The sequence below is a fragment of the Penicillium pulvis genome, assembly GCF_028828015.1.
Source record: "Penicillium pulvis strain IBT 33274 chromosome Unknown contig_10_segment0_segment0, whole genome shotgun sequence".
NCBI classification, from domain to species: domain Eukaryota; kingdom Fungi; phylum Ascomycota; class Eurotiomycetes; order Eurotiales; family Aspergillaceae; genus Penicillium; species Penicillium pulvis.
In genome coordinates, this window is record NW_026643071.1 from 2,207,099 (window position 1) to 2,225,888 (window position 18,790).

The window sequence follows — 18,790 nt, forward strand, 5'->3', positions numbered from 1 at the left end:
TACTGGCTCAAGAAGCTTCGTACCGTGTCACAAAGCTGGTGATTAACGTCAGCCACCTCCCTAGGGGACTGAACTGCATGATATTTTGCATCCCTGGTGATGACTATACCAATTTGGTTACAATCCTTACCAGGCCGAGATTTTGGGATCATGATTTACCGCAGAAAAGCCATTCTGAGGTCAAACAGATCCCTTGGTATAAACAATAGTGCCAAATCGCTCTTCCCGATCGCGCTAATAACCTGCCGTGGAGGGATGCCTTCTGTCCCGACGAGACTGTCGATAGCCTATCGATGACTATTCCGATCTTTAAGCTCTAATCATCTCAGGGGTATCGCAAGAGGCGAGAAACTCTTATCTACGTGTTTTCTGAGCTTCATGAAGGTATATTGTTATGGAAAGATTTACGCATGGTTATCTAAATTCTGATAAAGCGGATTGAATTTCAATAAGATGCTTGCTAGAAAGACACCCAAGACCGAAATCCGTCACGAAAAACCGATCTGGCTGGAATCATAGACGGAAGGCTCTTGTGAGGCTTCTTGGACATGGGTTTTGTTCTGCGCGAAGAGCTTCAGTGCCAAACCTGTGGGTAGCAATTAAGCCTCTATATTTCTTGGCCGTTACTAGCCTTTAGGCTTTCTTGATGAAGCCTAGCTATAGCCTGAGAAGCAAATATCATGGCAGCTTCCCGGCTGGGATACCCCGTGCAATCAACAGTCTTCTCGTCATTCAACCAGACCGCACAGCAGAATTTGTTTTCTAATGTGGGCGTAGTGTAGCTCTGGAAGAATATCTTTGCCTCGGGATACAACTTGTGTAACAAGACCGTCGGATGGTCTGTGACCACGCTATTGCGGAGTAATTGCTTCACACGACTGAGAATTCCCAGCCTACCCACCAGACGCTGACAATCCCTCAGGCTAGCTCGAGAATCCACAAACACCGCCCCAATCACGCTCTTAACAATATCACTCAGGACATTGTGGCCACTCATTGCGGCTAGCTCAGCCCAAGGGTATCGTTCATTCCTCAAGAAGGCTCGTTGAATCTTCCAGCAATCATGCCGGGACGCTGATCGAAATGTGCCCAGAGCAGTTGTCAGCTCATGGCTATGCGATTGTAAAAAGGTCCACAAATAGACCTCATCTTGGGGCTCCACCGTCCGGCTAAGGGTTGGCAGCGAGACATCTCCTTCAGCATTAATATCCAAATGGAACTCCAAGCACAGAAAGGTCAAGAATAGATGATTAGTGACAGCGGCTCGAAGACTTTGCAAGCGATCTACCTCCAAGGTTCTTTTCGGAGCGTAGAGCAGAGTTTGGGTCACCACTAGCTCAAGCACAGCATCGCCTAAGAAGGAGAGTCGCCCGTAGGCACTAGTCCGAGTCAATCCGGACCCGTAGTGAGAAGGATGCGTCAAGGCCTCCACCAGCAGACTACGGTCTGTAAATGTGTACCCAAGTAACTTTTCCGTCTCGCCAAGTGCCAAAGGATATGAGACCATGGAGCTCCGCCGAATCTGCTCAAAGCTGCCATCACTAAGTGCTGCAGCATGCCAGGTCTTAATTGCCGGTATAATAGCTGCAGCACAGTCTGCTGCTTGTTTACTGCCACCATCCACATAGGCAGCCCCCACAATCGCTCTAACCATCTCTGCTAGCGTCCTTGTGCTGACCTTCCGCGGCTCCGCGAAGCTCCGTGGTGAAAGTAGGCTAGAGATCCAAATGGATTCCCACTTCTTCCCGCTGAACCGCCTTGTGATAAGGAATCTCCCAAGGCCACACATTTTGGCCGCTTGGGCCAGCCCACAGTCCGAGATAACAGCCTCCTTGACTTTAGATAGTAGGCCTTCATGCCAGGCATAGTGATGGAGGAACAACTGCTCGCTAATGATATATTTGAGAAAAGTAGCACCCACAAAAGCCAGAGACCGGAAACGAGCAGGCCTCTCGGAGCAAGTAGGTTGAATAGCCAAGGAAAGAAGGCCTATTCTGTGGAATTCCATGCCCGATAAGACCTTTTCCCGTAGTTGTTCGGCCACCATATGTGTACCAATTTCATGGGTGATACTGGGAATATAGAGAGCCAATTCTGCCCATCTAAAGGGCAAGCAATCCACCGTCAGGCTTTGATCATTGAGGACCGTCTTTTTAGCTTCATGGGTTGGTGCCGGATATGCCGATGTCGACCCTCCTGGTGGGCATCGAGAAAGAAAGTTTCTTCTGCGAGGTAGAGGGTATATGTGTCCCTGAAGCTCTTCAATACCACAGGAGTGATCTGAGGGCCACGGATTCATGATCCATGGGTAGAGGGGCCGTGTTGAGTCACGCAGAAGTCCTGGTCCACATGTGCGGTGAACCGTCTTCAAAGCCTCATTGAGGCGAAGGCTGCCAGAAAATGCATCCAAGAATGCCTGCATCGCGGTTGGTGCAGAATCTGGAACAAATAGCGCTACAAAGTCCATTTGATGATTATATTGCAGCAGGCCTCCATGTACAGACTGAAGGATCAAATGAGTGACTTGACGGTAGAGCGTTCGGGTTTGAATGTCAGCGGCGACCAGTGAGCCCGGCCATAGGTGGACCATTGTTGTTGTCTTATCATCCACAAATAAGGGGAAACGGGCTTGCATATTGATCTGCAATGGAATTATTATCACCAACTCGAGGATATCCTTTCGTGGGTGTTGGATCTGCAAACGGTGAGCGTACAGGCTCACTTCACCCGAATCCCATCGAGCAGCCAGCTCAGCCCAAGGATTTATTGGCTCAGGTAGAAGGTGGAAACCTTTGCAAGAAAGTAGGGCCGAGTCAACAAGATCAGCGGGCTTTGTGGGTAGTAGATGATCATTCACCAAGCCTGCCGCCCGCAAGGCCTTATATGCTTGCAGTGCAGCGTCGGCATTCGCGAGCTTCCTACTAGACCACCAGCTTAAGCCATCGATTTCTTGAAGAGACGGGTGTAAGGCACTGGGTAAGAGAACTGTGGCTCGAATTTGGTGATTAGGACGTTCCTGGTAGCGGTATATGGGTCTGTTGATAGTATATGGTTGTTTAAGTATTTTCGCACAGAAAATGTTCAGATGGCTCGCAGAATCCAGCATGCCCAGCTGAGCGCTATTATAGAACAGTTAGCTATCCTGATTTTCCCCTTTCATCCTTTGTAGCAGATACGCATACCCTGTCCTTTCCACTACTAGTGACGGATAAGACTCTGCCTCGCATGGCAGATTTGAAACAGCTCGTGTGTCATCTCGATATGCCTTTTCCAGCCCGTCTTCAGCCTCTATAAGCTTCTTCAACTCTTCCTCATCCTGTTCATCATCCGGGAATATGATAAAGGTGGATTTTCCTTGGCGAGCCCGCCCGCGTCGTTGAACGAAAGACCTAATACTGCGAGGCCGGTCAAAGCTGATAACAGTATTGCATGCAGGAATGTCGATTCCCTCTTCCATTACATTTGTGGTGATGATAAGATCCAAGGCTCTCATACGGAACTTGGCTAGTGTTTCTTCCTGGCCGTGGATTTCAGCGTGCGAGATATCAAGGTCCCTTCGACCGTGAATACTTGACATGCCAATAAAAGTTCCACAGCGTAAGGGATATTTGATACCAGGATATCGCTCGATGAGCGACTTTAGTATTATCACCGTTGCTCGTTGATCCACAAAAATTAGCCCATGAAAGTCACAATCTGCCAGACGGGATAAAGTCTCGAGGAGCTCCCGGCATTTCGGGGACAGATCAGCGGGTACGATAGGTAATTGGGGCTGCTCCAGACAGCCAAGATCGCAGACCATCTGCATGGTAAAGTCTTTGACAGCATGAGGAGACCAACTTGTCTCAGCATGCGAGCGCTGGTGCTCTTTAAAGTGCCTGATAGAGGTGAACATATACTCAGCCACAGCCCAGCTGCCGAGCTCGTGATATAAAGCTTCCGACCTCCGTAAAAATCGACGAAGCTGCGAGGTCTTTGATGCATGGTGACTTTCACTCGCACGTTCGACCATGTCACGCAGTCGACTCAATAGCTGAGGCTCGGTTGTTTTGCATAACCAACCTCCATCTAAGAAGCAGCAGATGCGGATCTCCGGACGGTTGGTAAAATCTAGCAGCTCCTTATAGTGTCTATTTGGAGCCATACACCTGCTGTCGAGATTGATCTCCAGCTCCCTGTTATGTAAACAATCAGCGTCTTCTCTCACACTGTCTCAATTATAGACCTACTGGAGGCTAGATACATCTGAATTCCCTGGAGAGGCTGACAGGCCCAGGATTCGAGGTAAAGCGCTCATTTGTTTGTAGGGATGGTAGAAAATCGTCATGATCTTGTTCGCCGGGCTGTTCTTTGTACAATGATGAGCTGGTTGATATGCACGTCAATATATCAACAACCAAGATACTGCCTACTCATGCTTACCTTCATCAAATACGAGTAGCGAAAACTGGCCCATATTTACGAACCCGTGCGTTAAGGCGTCAAGGAGTACCTGGTGGGTCGAGACCGCGACTCGCACACCCGCCAGAGCGGCATCCCAAATGGCCTTTTCTCCCCAACGGTCTACTTGATCTTTGCCTGTGAATGATCGAGCCCGACTGGAGGGAAGATGGGACCGGAGAGCCTCGGCTTGTTGCTTACATAGCGCAATCGTGGGACAGAGAAACCATACAAGCTAGATGTAGATAATTCGGATGAGCGCTCTTGCCACTGCCCAACGTAATACCAATGAGGGGAAACAAAGGAATGTTTACCTTATCTGGACTCATATTCAATGCTTCCCGGATCCGAAGAATCGCTCTGAGTTATCTGTCAGTGGTTTTAAAGAAGGTGCAACCGAAAAAGGCTGACAGACATGAGCGTTTTCCCTGTTCCAGTACCCATCTAAAGTGCTCCAGTCAGAAAATGATCTGAAATTTCATTGAAAAACTTCCGCTTCTCACCGCAACAATGATGTTTTGCTGAAGGCTAGCTTGCAGCATCTCCAATTGGTACGCTCGCTCCTTCAGTTGCTGGTTTTCCTTGCGATTTGGAGGCATTTTGGGTAGCGAAACACCTGTGGTATCCAAACTAAAAAATAGGGAAAAGGTCAATCTTGTGGTGAAATTGGGGGGGGGGGGGGGGGGGGATTTCCGAAAAACGTAGCATTGCGGGGGTTGAAACGCCCTTTCTCAAGTTGGCATTGTGCTCTCCAATGGAATTCGAGCATACTTTATTATCTGACTAGGGTCATATCCGAAGATCTGCCTATCGAGTTGCAAGTAAAGCTACCAGCTAATCGAGCATTTACTGATTGAAATCTTGACCGCCCATAAGGATATTATTCATGACTACTCACAGAACCACAAACTATGAATCGTCTACCCTTTCCTCTAATTACTAGATTTAAAAAGCAATCCCTCGCAATGGCCTGAATTGAACCACTCAGGCAGTTTCATTTAATTGGCCACAAATTGCTCTGGCGGCCAAGTGTGCCGCTTCCTTCTTTGTCCGAGCCTCTCCAGAACAGGTAACGTCTCCATACTGTACTCTTACTCTGAACAGAGGGGGGGGTCAATTGTAATTGCCTCCTCAATTTTCTGCAGTCTCTTATTCTCTCTCTGGGCCCTCTCATGTAAGAGACAAGTATACCGATGGATAGCAACTGAATGGTCGTTATCTTGGCTAGGCTCCGAGTGAGCTGGACTAGAAGCACTCGACTGGGGGGTTTCCGTAATCAATATCTCTTCGTTTTCTCGACGGGCTTGTCCAGAAGCAGCGGATGAGAAGATATCGGCGAGGCCCCGTAGAAGCGCAAGTCTTCGTGACTCAGGACAGGCTCTATAAGTCTGTCCTATGAGCGTGACCACTTGGTCTCGAGCATCGTTGGCTTCTTCAATAGTTGCCCGAGGAGGACCTTCAGCGACCTCGAGCGAAGTCATCATTCCATTCCAGTTGATTGTTTGGAAAGCATTTTCGAAATAAACCTAGGTCAATGTGAGTCCGTAAGCCAATGAGAGATGACAAGCACACTGGGCTAACCTCAGCCTCATTGCGAGATTTTCCAGAGCCCACGAGGGAGGAAATCACCGATAGACGACAAACGAGCATACCGATGAGATGGTCTTTGTACGATGTATTGTAAGATCAGATAATTAGATAGATGGTTGATTGGACTCACCATCGGGCTCGGTGTGTTGATTATAACCTTGCAAATTGGCCATGCTGGTGCTTTAGGGTGGCAGTAGACTGGAGTATCAACAGGGTCTGTTGATGGTGTGGGACCTCGTCTCTTTTGAAATAGTTCCTACATGAAAATTCCAAGACTGCAGGGAGGGGAATGCTCAGATGTGACTCATTGTGAGGCTCTGCCAGGACGAATAGCAACCTCTGAGCTCGCTATCAATTTTGCGAATTGTAAAGAAAGTACATGCTGGAACCATCTAGTTCGTGACGTGTCATGCTCTCGTCAATGTGTATGTGTTGTTCATGCGGGGTTATCAGCCGCAGAACCAGTTGGCAGACATGGGTAAAGACCACCCTGTAAAAGTACCAAGAGGCGTACGCCGCAACCAACACGACCCTTGCTCAACAGGTTGAAGCAAGGAAATATCCATGCAGAGCGGTGCTTTGGCGCACATTCCACTTTCAGAGACGCAACATTACGTGCTTGAATGTGACATGTCATATAGCGATCGGATGAAACCAACAAAACCTAGGGACACTGATTGGAGGCCGAGGAAGAGGGGTTCAAATGAGAGGAAGAGGAAAAAGAAAAGAAAAGGCAAAAAAAAAAACCGGCATGGAGGTTAGCATTGGGCAGAGATAGTGAACGAGGCTCTCCACGAGTCACCCAGGCGCAATGAGTCAGACATTGCAACCAAAAGGCGAGGCGATATGACTTATAAAAAGATGGATGGTCTCTATAGTATGTATTCAAATCAGGCCTTCAGAGACGATTATCACATTTGACCTTGAGAACTTTTTGATTGTATCTTCGAACGCTCTCCCAAGCCGGACGCAATGAACGAAGACATCTCAGAGGCATCGTTGATGTGCCATCAACCTCGCAAATTACGGTTGCTCTACGAGCCTCTGTGCCTGCTCTATACCTTGAGTCAAGTTCGAGGGGATCGGATCAAACCAAGTGAAATCTTACAGGAAGAGCCGGGACTGACTGACCCCAAGCGCTGCCGAGATTTTGTCGATGCCATCGCCTATATTTGTGCATATCGAAAGGAACCTGGCTACGTCACTGCAGTTGCATTAGAAGAAACCCCCGAGGAGATAGTGATTCTGTTGGCTGCCAATAGTGGCATCGATAGCAAGGTCACCAGCCTTCTGGAGACTATTCAGCGAATTCTTTCATGGGTCATCAGCAACCACACCGTTAGACTGGACGAGAAGGAGGGCCAACAGATCTTTAAATTCTTAGCCGATTGTGTGCTGTCACTCAATGCCCCGAAGATCTTTCAATACTATCAGCAAGTGAACAAAACAGTCTCTTTGGTAATGGATCGGCTATGCACTGAGTCTACTTTAAAAGGTACACGACCTTACTTTTCTTCTTTCCGGGAGAATCCAGCCTTATTGAGGATCAAGGCTAATGTACAATTACGAGCAGATCGAGACAGCATTATCAAGCTCCGTACCTGGTTTGCTGCAAACTTATCGAAAGATGGCATCCCGCTCCAGGAATCCGATATGCCAACTCTAGCCCTCTCCAGCTATCGTGACCAGGATGTTTTCAAAGCCTTGTATGACCATCCCGGGAACGCCGAGCAATCCCGTCATTTTGAGCGACTCTCTAAGTTGCTCTACAAGCTAGGGAAGCACGTTTCTCAGTGCAAACGTCTGATCTTGGCGACCATGGGGTTACGTTCACAGCTAGCACGAGGCCTTCGCATCGAGACGATAAACAGGTCACCGGAGAAGCGTATCACCCTCTCGGCTCGTACTTGTAATATAAAGATGATCAGCAATCGTATGTTCTCTCTGCCTGCCGAAAGGGAACAGTTCTTGCGGCAATTACAACAAATTTACTCGGAGGATGAACTGGACAGGGTGCTGTCCAGAGATCTCTGTAAAAGCAAAACGCGCGTCCATGCGGAACTCCTGGTCCTCGATCATTTTGAGCAGACGCGAGGCAGATTTCTCTTCGAGCAGGACAGGTACATTGGGTGCAGCAAGCCAGCATGCTACCTCTGTCACCTTTTCATCACTTGCCATCCGGGAAAATATGCGATTCCCCCCTCCCATCAGAAGCTGTACACGGCTTGGCGACTTCCGGATATCCATGCAAGTGGGTCGAATGCCGCGATACGCTACCGGGACCAAAAGGATATTCTGTCTCGCATGACTGACACCGTCCGAAGGAATTTAACAAACGACATTGCTACCAGTGCCGGCAGGCGTATGAACCACGCAGACTCGACGGCAGGTGGCACCTCAACCATCATTGACATCGAATCTGATCTCATCTCGTCGACTGCCAATCTTTCCATTGAAGAGTTCATAGAAACGCTCGATCTTCAATATAAAGCTGGGCCTAATCCTCGAGCATCTGTCGTAGACACAGTGTTTCCTCCTTTGAGCAATAGCTCCTCCCCCAGTGAGGATAGCGCAGAGGCTGAGAGTGATGATGAGTCCCCAATTGGCGGGGTGAAACTTTAATTGCTACAACCGATTTTTGTTATGAATTTTTGTCAGCCTTTTATCAAGCACGAATTCAGATTTATTGATGAGCAAGCAACGAAGAAAAAAGACAAAACATAGAGCCCTTTGGAAGTCAGTTGCTATAAAGTTGTCACCTTTATATACAAGTAAGTGGCCTAGCAATTTGTCCATTTCATGACCGGAGACTGTACAAATTGGTTCCTCGTGTTCTTACTCCATTGGTTTCCGCTTAAACAATTTAATAATATGCTCACTTCTATAAGCCGCGGCAACATCTAAACTGGTCCTCTGCTGCGCATCCTCCGCCATAGGATCAAGCCCCAATCCCATTAAAAACTTGAAGCGTTCCACTGAAGCATCTATGCCTTCGTGTAGACTGCCCGGTTTCCACGTATCAGGTTGCCTGGTAGCCAAGAGATGAAGCAAAGTGTTGCCATCATTGTCGCTTGCGAAGAAGTCCGCTCCTGCATCTCTGAAAAAATCAAAGAAGGGGTCATGCCTCTCATCACTTGAATTATCACCGCCTCGGGGAATCCAATCTTCATGCACAGCACCCTCAACATAGTAGAAGAGCGGCGATCTACCCTTCTCATTTCGGGCGTTGATATCAACGCCGGCGTTGAGGAACCGCTGGAATAAGTCTTTGAAGCCTTGGTAGCGAAGTGACTTTGCGAGGTGATGAAGGGCCGTATCACACCTCTGGTCAGGTTGAAGAGGATCGGCGCCGTGGTCCAGAAGTAAATTAGGGTAGTCGGTGAAGGGTACAAAAGGGTCTCGACCGTAGAAGAAGGGTGGATTGGCGGTTGTGAAGCTTGGACTGATCACTGTGGAGCGTTGTTGATAGAGTGCATAGTGCAATGCTGTATTACCGGCCCGGTCAGCTAGGTGGATGAGGCTTGGAGTCTTGTTGAGGTGAGCTTTGAGTATCTTGGAAGCGTCGGTCTTAGAGTCTAAGGCCTTGATGCGATGAAGGATTGTTCTGCCATCACTGTCTTGCGCTGTTACATCTGCTCCACGATCTAGGAGCTCTTGCAAGACGGTTTTGGTGACTCCGTCCCCGTAATCGACTGTGTGGCCCAGTGTCTTGCCGTCAAAGGCAGCAAGGAGCAAAGTGCGGCCTTGAGGATCTCGAAGTTCAAGTCGCAAGGTTGGCAGGTGGAACAATGGCTCGACTACCTCTCCTCGTGCAAACATTTCATGAATCACAATGGGTGATTCTTGTTTCCATGTCGAACTTGATTCCTGCGAGTCGGGGTTCTTGCTGGCTCTGTGAGATTTGCCATCGGTCACTTCGGCTTCAATGAAAAAGGTAGCATATGGATCTGCGCCATGATTGAGAAGTGTCACCATGACCTGCCTCCGGTTCTCTGCATCCACCTTTTTGCTGACCGTTATGTCTGGCCTACGAGTATTCAAAGAGGCTTCTAACACGGGGTAAAGTTGGTAGTCAGCAATCTTGCCTGAAACAAACCTTGGTCTTGTTTCGCGTGCCTCGACTGTCTTATGCTTAGGTATCCTCAAATTGGCATTGTCACCTCGGGAGAGCAGTTCTTTCAAGACCTCAATTTGCCGGTATTCAATTGCTTCAAAGATAGCCACTGCGTTTATCCTGGCCCCGTGATTGAGTAGCAGCTTCGTCATCTCCAGCTCACGTCCGGCTCTGGATAAACAAGTTCTTCCTTTAGAATCTGCGGCATTGACATCTGCCCCGTTCTCAATTAGGATCCTCGTTGCTTCCTTATAGAATGGTCCATTCACAAGAAAATCCAATGCAATGTGCAAGGGCGTTCTCCCTTTTTGGTCACGCAGCTCTATATTTGCACCCATCTTGATGACATAAGGCAAAGCTTGAGCGACATGCCACCAATTACACCCGGCAGCGAGGATATGAAGAACATTGCCACCCAATTCTTTGTATTCCCTGCTTTGCACATCGACATTGACGCCCATGTCCTCGACAAGAAACTGGAGGACGTCCATATTAGGCAGCGGGCAGTTGCAGGCAGCAAACAGCAAGGATTGAATGAAACTTTGAGGGCGAGGAGGGCGACCCGGTGCATTTTCTTCGTCCTTTTCTGGAACTTGGCAACGGTCATGGTCATCGAATTTTAAAGCAGCATCATGTGAACATAATCGGACAAGAAGGTTTCTATAACCGAGTCTAACAAGATGATGCAAGAAAGATCCCTTTTTCTCGTGGAGTCTGGCGAGATCAAATCCTTCCGAGACTCTCTTTTCAAACAGATCGAAGTGCCTTAAAGAAATCAGCTTTTCTGCAAAGTCGAAATCCATTTCTGCAAGCGAAATATCCGAGATATTGTCATGTTTCGGGATTCTTCCACTTGCTCTCAACTTTCGCTTTTTCGCTCCCAGGCGATGAGAGCACAGGAGATAGTCCTCAGTCATCGAGTGCGTGATGGGCTCTACACCAGGAATGCGGTCTGATAGCGACAAGAGGCAATCAACGGTATACTCATGTTGATATGATACGGCAGCGTTGAATGTGCTTTGAAGAGATCCATTATCTCCGTTGACAACGGCACCATGGAAAATCAGCATTTCAAATATCTCCTCCAGACGAGTTGCGTTATGCTCCATTTCCAGATGGTCTTCTTTCTCTGCCTCGAAATAGGCACATGCTCTGAATGGGGAGTGTCCATCCTTGTTTAGCAAATTAGGATCCGCACCCGCCTCAAGCAATGCTTTAACGCTTTCAGGTCGACCTGATCGGCAAGCATAGTGGAGAGCTGCATTTCCTTCTTGGTTTTGCTGATTAATGAACGCCTTGCGCTTCGATTCTTCGAGGCCTGCAATTCTGGAGAGAACAATGCCAATGACACCAGGCTGGCGTGCTCGAGCCGCAATATGGAGTATCATCATACCTTCGCTTGTGGTGCCGAATAAATCTGCCCCGGCATCGAGAAGCTTGAAGACTGACACTTCAGAATTTGAAGCAGCAATATGCAAAGGTTGTATACCATCACGATCACGAGGATTCAAATTTTTAGAGACCTGAAGGACATAGTCGAAGACTTGCAGTTTTGAGTTCCAGCTCTCCGGATTATATTTGTGATCACACAGGATATGCATCAAGGTCCTACCGGCATTGTTTGCTTGGTCGATATCGAGGCCCGAATTCACCAAAAATTCAAAAGTCCCGGTTGTTAAAGTGGAGCGTTTGAAGGCCAACTCGAATAAAAGCGTGTTACCTTCATAATCCACAGAGGTAGGATCTAGGCCAAGATCTATTAGAGGGCCCAGGTTCTTGAAATCAGGTGACTTCTCAATGAACCTATGCAACAGAGTTCGGCCCTTGTAGTCTCGTGTATCAAGACGGGCGCCGTGCTTGATCAGGAGCTGACGATAATTGGCATCAGCGAAGCCTTTGAAGAGCGGCGTTTGGCCTTCGTGATTCCGGGCCTCAATGTTTGCCCCGGCATTCAATAACCAGGATATCCTCTCACGCCTGTGAAGATGCAACGGAGTATCCCCTGCTTTGTTCTGCAAATTCACGTCGGCACCCGCAGCTAATAAAGCATCAAAGGTACCCTCGTTGATGGAACTGGCCATATGTAGCGCACTATCACCTTTGATGTCCGTGGCATTGACATCGGGTTTATACACCAAGAACATACTGAGTGACTTTGGGTGAGCACCCGAAAGCCGAAAATGCAAGGGACTCTTTCCCGTCTCTCTTGAAGCCTTGTTAATATCCATACGCCCTGTTGCCATAAGTAGGGGCAGCAGTTCCTTGTCTGTCGCTCCGTTTGTGTGTAGTACAGTGGTTCCAGAATTGGTCTCCATATTTGGATCTGCACCTGCATCCATCAGCGGTTTGACCAGCTCAATGTTGTCTTGGCAAGCAAAATGCAGGGCTGTCGATCCATCCAAAGCCTTCAAATTGACATCAGCTCCCGCTTTGAGCAAAAGGTGCAAGCTCTTTAGGTTATCCTGGATGTTATGTCCGTAACGATGAGTTCCACAAAGGGCATGCAAGGCTGTAAAACGCCTCTGTTCTTGAATTATGCTAGGTCCAGTCCTAACATCACCAGCCAGAACCCTCCCAGAATTGGAAGAAGGTTTGTTTGGGTCAGCCCCAGCTTGCAACAAAACCTCGATCGTCTTATAATTACCGGATTTACAAGCTTTGAAAATGGCAGTGCCGTCTCCGATCTGCTCATTCACATCAACTGCAGAATGCCGAAGGATCAAATCCACAAGAGCTGCATGTCCTGATTCAGCTGCCCATGAAAGGGCTTGACTGAATATTTCGATGGATTTCAGGTAAGGCAGAAACTCGGTTACTGTCTCGACATGGCCCCTTTTGCATGCATACATGAATGGCGTCACCCCCACACGTGTAGGCATATCCCCGCGGCGTCTTGGATCGCGATTTTCTTTTGTCTTGGGAGTCAGTGGGTCAACCCCTGCAGCAAGCAATATTTTGACCACTTCAACATTTTTGCGTTCGGCAGCTTGATGAAGGGGCTTTAGCCCATTGAAATCCTGCATATCAGGATCGGCTCGATTTTCGAGTAACATGCGGACAATATCTGCATGATTTGATTGCGCAGCGATGAACAGAGGTGTTCTGCCCTCAGAAGTCTTTGAATTGACATCGACATCTCCTTTTTGTAGCAGGTGTGCAGTGTACTGCGAGAGACCATGTTCAGCGGCAATATGAAGAGGATCGATGCGCCTCTGAGCGTTCCACCTGTTAACACGAAGCCAGGCTCTAAGCTTCTTATCATCTTCCAAGAAAGTATCAAGTGCGTCGTGATACAGTGACATGTCTACACCTGCCAGGACAGCGCGAGAGGTGTGGACATACCAATTGCGTGCTGCGTATCTCAGAAACGGGAACTTCAGTTCGATCTGCTTTAATTTCTCCTGTTTAAGATTATGATAAGAAGTGCCACGTTGGACAACTCCCGTTGTATTGAATTTACCTAGACAGCCAGAATTGAGGTATTCTAAGCATGCGATCGCGAGGCGTTGATTTGTTGGACCGGATTGGAGGATTGGATAACCGAAAAGACTATCGGTTGACCGGGTGGCCCCTTTGAGAAACTCGGTGAATGAGTGGTGCACAACGGAGACTGTTTCATCAGGGAGAATTTCCAGCAGCGGGCCACAGGCAGCCCTTACCAGGTCCTTGGTAGTCTTGAGGTTTTGGTCTCCATTTGGAACATAGACAGTGTTCACCATTTCGGCAATTTGGAGCAGGCGAAGAGGATGTGTAGCATAAATGACAAATTGCAAGACAAGTAATTGGAACTCATCAGGGATATTTGAGCGCTTTGCATGCACTCGCAACAGATCATCGTACATCACATTCAAGTCGGCTGGCAGCGCCTCAAGGACCTTGCGCACATCAGCACCCGGTTCTAAAAAGGCATCCATTGAAAGTTTTGCATATAGGAATAGGCCGTTTGCCCGACCAGGAATGGCTTCCACAATGACGTCCCGGAATTCAGGCAGAATAGACGAGCTTCGAAGCCTGTATCGTACGTAGGCAGAAATATCCATATCGACCAATCGTTCTTCCAGTCGAATGTGCGGGATAGGGAATGTTCGTAAGGGATTTTCCACAGCAAATACCGGGCGCGAAGTGATGAGTACTTTGACATTTGCAGGGCGCCACTGGCTGAAGTTGACTAGTGCGTGGAGGAAGTCATCATTCCCCTGGTCCATCTCGTCCAATGCGTCCGTGACACAATAAACCCTGGGAAGCAAGGCTAATGCGAATTTGAGATCTTTCCAGAGGTCACTTAGGGATAGAATACTGAGGGACCGATTTTTGCTCTTCTCCATCAACTTCAGTTGTAAGGCAGGGCTATAAGGCAATATCTGACATAGCCAGTCCCGCAACACAGCCACAGGCTGGTGGTTGGCGTCAATGATTTGTCGGAAGAAGAAATAAAGAACGGGAACTTCTTCCTTGCGCAGTTGATCGATTATTGAGGCAGCCATGACGGACTTGCCCGAGCCTGGGATGCCTTTGATCCACAAGATTCCATTATCACCGCTTTGGTGCCACTGCTGGTAGACAGAGGTAGATGTAAGCCACTTGCCGGTTCCCCCAAGGTGAGATGCGAGATGTCGGGGGAATTCGCTTTTCTCCTGGTCGTAGGGCGTTGGTTGTAGCCATTCTCTAATCTTGATCAGATCTTCGGCTGGTAAGGGAAGGAGGTTCTCCTTGTTGAAATCACGCACATCTTCTGAGCTGACTAGGATGGTGTCATTTGCCTCGGAGTCCGAAGAAGGGGGCATGATGATTCAAATTTGGATGAATGTTTGGGAACCCTTAGTGGGGAAGGCATGTCCCAAGGTTGCGGACGAACCGAGCCGCAACGACCCGAGATTGTGGAGTCACCAAAGACCCGTATCTATTTCTCAAACCAATCACGCATGAGAATAGGATTTAAAGCCATTTGTTCATTGTGAATCTGTGCACATGAGACCTTTTTGTGAAATTTGACTAACATTAAATTCGGCGAGAGCCTTATTCTAGTAATAGAAAGCTTAAAATGACGTCAAAATAGCCGTTAAGGCCCCAAGCGTCACTTGGCGTTGCGGCGTAATAATGAGTAATTATTACAATCCTCTGACCGTGCTATACTCATTGTGAGTCCTTCCACCTCATCTCAGGTCGTTGTACCCGTGAAATCTCAGGTCGTGGTACCCGTGAAAATAGGCAGAGCAATGATTTAGAGCAATCTTATTCGTATATAGTTGAACATATAATAAATGAATTGTTGAGAGATCGTATCGGCTTGAGATTGTAAACGAAGAGGAAGATGGGATGGACAGTCCTACATGCAGAGGAGTAAGTATTTTGCTCGAACTAAGACTAGCAAGTGCTATGCAAAATCCCTATCAAATGACGAAAATACCTATTCTGAACCAGAAAAGTCTGGAATCAAATACTTGATGTCCCATCTGTCGACATCGTCCGAAGCCCTTGAATTTTCGATGCCGAGTCTGCAACATTGATTTGGAATACTAGCTGATAATGGCACGTCCAACCCGACCTAGACACCGTAACCTGACTCCCAGCCTCTTCTACGGCATGATCCGATATACAGATCACCAAGAATCGACTCACTGCCCACAACGAAACAAGATCAATTCGCTTTCCCTCCAACCACAACATCACGCACAAAAGCGAACATCTCTTTTTGTTTGGTCGCAAAAACACTATGACCAGCACCCTCAAAAAGATGATATGAAACGCCTCTTTCCGAAGCCCAAGTCCCAGCCACCTTCTGTTTCGACCGAGCCGTAGGCGCCGCATCATTGGCATAAAATCGTCTAGTCGGCCTCTTCTGGAATCCCTGCAAACCGCGCCAAGTCATGTTCTGAATTGACAACTCGGCACCGATATGATTGATCAACATATCCATCTCGCCATTGTATATGTGCAGTGAGACATTGTGGGCCGTGACAAGCGAAGGCAGAATAGCGTACTCGGGCGGCTCGACGAATTCGCTTTCTGTAAGGGTTGAGAGGATGGTATTGTTGCATGCGGTGTATGTACCACTGTCCGGGATATGCAGAGCTGCTTGGACGTCTTTGCGACTGAAGTACCTTTCGAGTAGCGGGATTGGGTTGATGGTTTTGCAGTTGTGTGTGAGGTCGTACAAGCTGAAGCACGGCGGATTTGAGTCTTCAGCTGATCGGGCATACATGTAGTTCTCAGCAGTTGAGAATGTAGCGCAGGGTCCATAGCAAGAGGAATTAAAGATTGAACTCAGGACCTCATGTGGTGTGGATACGTTGGCATCGCATGATCCATCTAGGATACCGAGATTTGTGTCGCGACGGCGGCGGAGTCGTCGACGATAATTGACGTACTCGGGGTTACCTGGGATCTGGATCTTGCCAACAGGAGGGTATGTTCGGGCGGCTTCTAGGACGGAGTCAAATTTGCAGAATTCATCTGCCAGTGCGAATGTATCCAGGATCTTCTTTGGTGCATCAAGGCGAGATGCCTGGGAGTGCATGTATGTACCAATCGCCACCGAGGACATTGCTGCGGCATTGCCCCATGACCCATCACCCAGGGACATAGAGCGGAGATTGATTGGAAATGAATGGTTGCCTTTCATCAGGGCGGAGGCGAGGTAGGGCACAAAGATACCCGCATATGATTCGCCCATCAGATGAACCTTTTTCGATTGGAGATGCGGGAGCTGCTTGAAAAGTGCACGCAGCCATAGTGCCAGGTCCGCTGTCACCTGTTCATTGGTCCTCACGAGAGAACTGGCGAGCGAGAAGCCCGTACCGACAGGTTGATCAACGTATAGAACATGACCCAGCTTTGTCCACGAGTATGGGTTGGAAACGAGGCGAGTGGAGTCCCCTGCAAAGCCAATGGGTCCATTCCCTGTTGCGAGGCCTATGAGCGATGAGCAGCCGGGGCCACCATTCAGCCAGACTGTGGAGTGTTAGTGTTGCATTTGTGGAGCTAAGGGTAGATCAGATCGGACTTACTGATTAAGTTGTCATCGTATACCGTTTTTTCCGCATCGAATAACCAGAAGAAGATCTCATTGCCCTGGCTTCCCGGAACCGGCAATCGGCCGGCCCAACTGGTTGGTAGGGCGGGGCTATCTGGGAGGTTGGAAACTTGGAATGAGGAATTGGAGTATGTTGCAGTATGAGATAGGACGAGCGTGGGAATTGCCCACAGCACCTGGAAAAGATAGTAGAAAAGGACGATGTTCATGGTGGAGTCTGTCTGTGCTGTACCGCTTGACCGCGTTTTGTGACGATCACGATCTGCAATGATCTAATTTCTGTAAGAGTCAAGGATTAAAATATAGAATTCTCATGATGATTATATATGAAGCTTGAAATCGCATGAGTTTTCCTCATGGTGAAGGGTCTATAGAAGATTTCAAGTGTATAATTTCTTTGAAGCTCCCGATTTGTAGGTCAATAGAGATGAGGGCGATTAGTTCTATAGAACACCCAATTGGGAAGCACTGCTATCCGGTTGGGGAATCTCAGGTTGAAACTGATTAATTAAATCATTCTAGCCTGATCAATATGATTTGATCACACAATTTGCATGATGTTGTCTATTTTTGGGGGTCTACTACGTAGTTGTATAGAGTGGGTGTTCATGATGTCGATCGTTTCTGGGATAGTGTTGATGCCTGGGGTATAAGGCACCACATCACCGAACGCAACCACCTGACTAATCATCTACAGTAATCCTCATCTCCAGATTGCAGTCTAAACGTACGACAGATCAAGTCAAGCATGATTGAACCGATTGATCTGTACCCGAATAAATTGCCAATCTGACCAAGCTGGTCAACTAGCCAGAGTGGCTCCCCGGCCAATCCATTCGGGGTCCTCACGTGGCCCATGCGTCCTCAAAGTGAGGCGTTGAGATGATCCGGGATTCGGAAAGACCCCTTGAAACCCTATTCCCCTTTTCGATAGAAGTTCCTTTTTCTTTCCTTGGATGTGATGTTCTGTGGTGCAGAATAGGGGCATGATCGAAGTTCTGGGTCCGGGTAGCAGCAGTGGAATGTGATGGTTGCGTCCACCCGAATCCGTCATTGGTTTTCTTGAAAACGTTCTGTGTTCGACTATATCAGTGCCAACCCGGTCGCTTTTCTAATCGTTGCTCTTTTTCTTTTGATCTTTTTGCTCTCTTAATGTTCAATCGTGATCTATTTCGACACGGGTCTAATTCGTTGTTGTATACGGGAAATTGCTCCCGGATGTCTTGAGCCGGCCGAACCTGTTCCACATTGTGATTCAACACTTTACTTCTGGAGGAGTCAGACAGCGGAATCTCCCTGAAATCTCTTCATCCAACTATAGGAGTCTGGACCACGAGGGCCGATCGCCCGCAGATCCAAGCTTCCTCGGTGGCTCCACAACGATTGACAGCTCACTTGCATCACTTTGTCGGCAACGCGGATTGGCTGCCTGCCTGAGGCAAACAAGGCGATCAAAACAAGAGGTAAGTTCGAAAAAAAGAGTTGCATAAGGGGCGTTCGAGTTGAGACCAACTTTGCTTCCTTGCAAGTTGGGGGGGGATGGCGCAGGGCGCTGGTCGCCACCCTAACTCAAAAAAAAATAATTGCCTTATCTAACAGAAACTTAGGAAGAG

The 18,790-nt window shown here is 48.2% G+C and overlaps 5 protein-coding genes across 5 annotated transcripts; 1 reads left to right on the forward strand and 4 right to left on the reverse strand.

Annotated features, from left to right (window-relative positions):
• Positions 1 to 607: 607 nt before the first annotated feature.
• On the reverse strand, positions 608 to 5,039 carry N7503_000847 (ATP-dependent helicase dcl2-2; the record flags this gene model as incomplete). Its single annotated transcript, XM_057060408.1, has 7 exons — positions 608 to 3,119; positions 3,183 to 4,175; positions 4,230 to 4,365; positions 4,423 to 4,675; positions 4,755 to 4,800; positions 4,856 to 4,884; positions 4,944 to 5,039. 7 exons carry the CDS (start codon positions 5,037 to 5,039, stop codon positions 608 to 610), a joined length of 4,065 nt encoding a protein of 1,354 aa, XP_056927331.1.
• Positions 5,040 to 5,531: 492 nt separating this feature from the next.
• Positions 5,532 to 6,203, reverse strand: N7503_000848 (uncharacterized protein; the record flags this gene model as incomplete). Its single annotated transcript, XM_057060409.1, has 3 exons — positions 5,532 to 5,966; positions 6,022 to 6,104; positions 6,161 to 6,203. 3 exons carry the CDS (start codon positions 6,201 to 6,203, stop codon positions 5,532 to 5,534), a joined length of 561 nt encoding a protein of 186 aa, XP_056927332.1.
• A 799-nt stretch (positions 6,204 to 7,002) lies between these two features.
• N7503_000849 (nucleic acid/nucleotide deaminase domain-containing protein) lies at positions 7,003 to 8,652 on the forward strand (the record flags this gene model as incomplete). The annotated part of the gene is made up of 1 exon (XM_057060410.1): positions 7,003 to 8,652. One exon carries the CDS (start codon positions 7,003 to 7,005, stop codon positions 8,650 to 8,652), a length of 1,650 nt encoding a protein of 549 aa, XP_056927333.1.
• A 213-nt stretch (positions 8,653 to 8,865) lies between these two features.
• N7503_000850 (uncharacterized protein) lies at positions 8,866 to 14,928 on the reverse strand (the record flags this gene model as incomplete). Its single annotated transcript, XM_057060411.1, has 1 exon — positions 8,866 to 14,928. The coding sequence occupies one exon, from the start codon at positions 14,926 to 14,928 to the stop codon at positions 8,866 to 8,868; it is 6,063 nt and encodes a 2,020-aa protein (XP_056927334.1).
• Positions 14,929 to 15,782: 854 nt separating this feature from the next.
• On the reverse strand, positions 15,783 to 17,449 carry cp9 (putative serine carboxypeptidase; the record flags this gene model as incomplete). The annotated part of the gene is made up of 2 exons (XM_057060412.1): positions 15,783 to 17,095; positions 17,152 to 17,449. Coding segments are annotated over 2 exons (1,611 nt in total), but the record flags the coding sequence as incomplete, so codon positions are not given.
• Between the last annotated feature and the right edge of the window lie 1,341 nt (positions 17,450 to 18,790).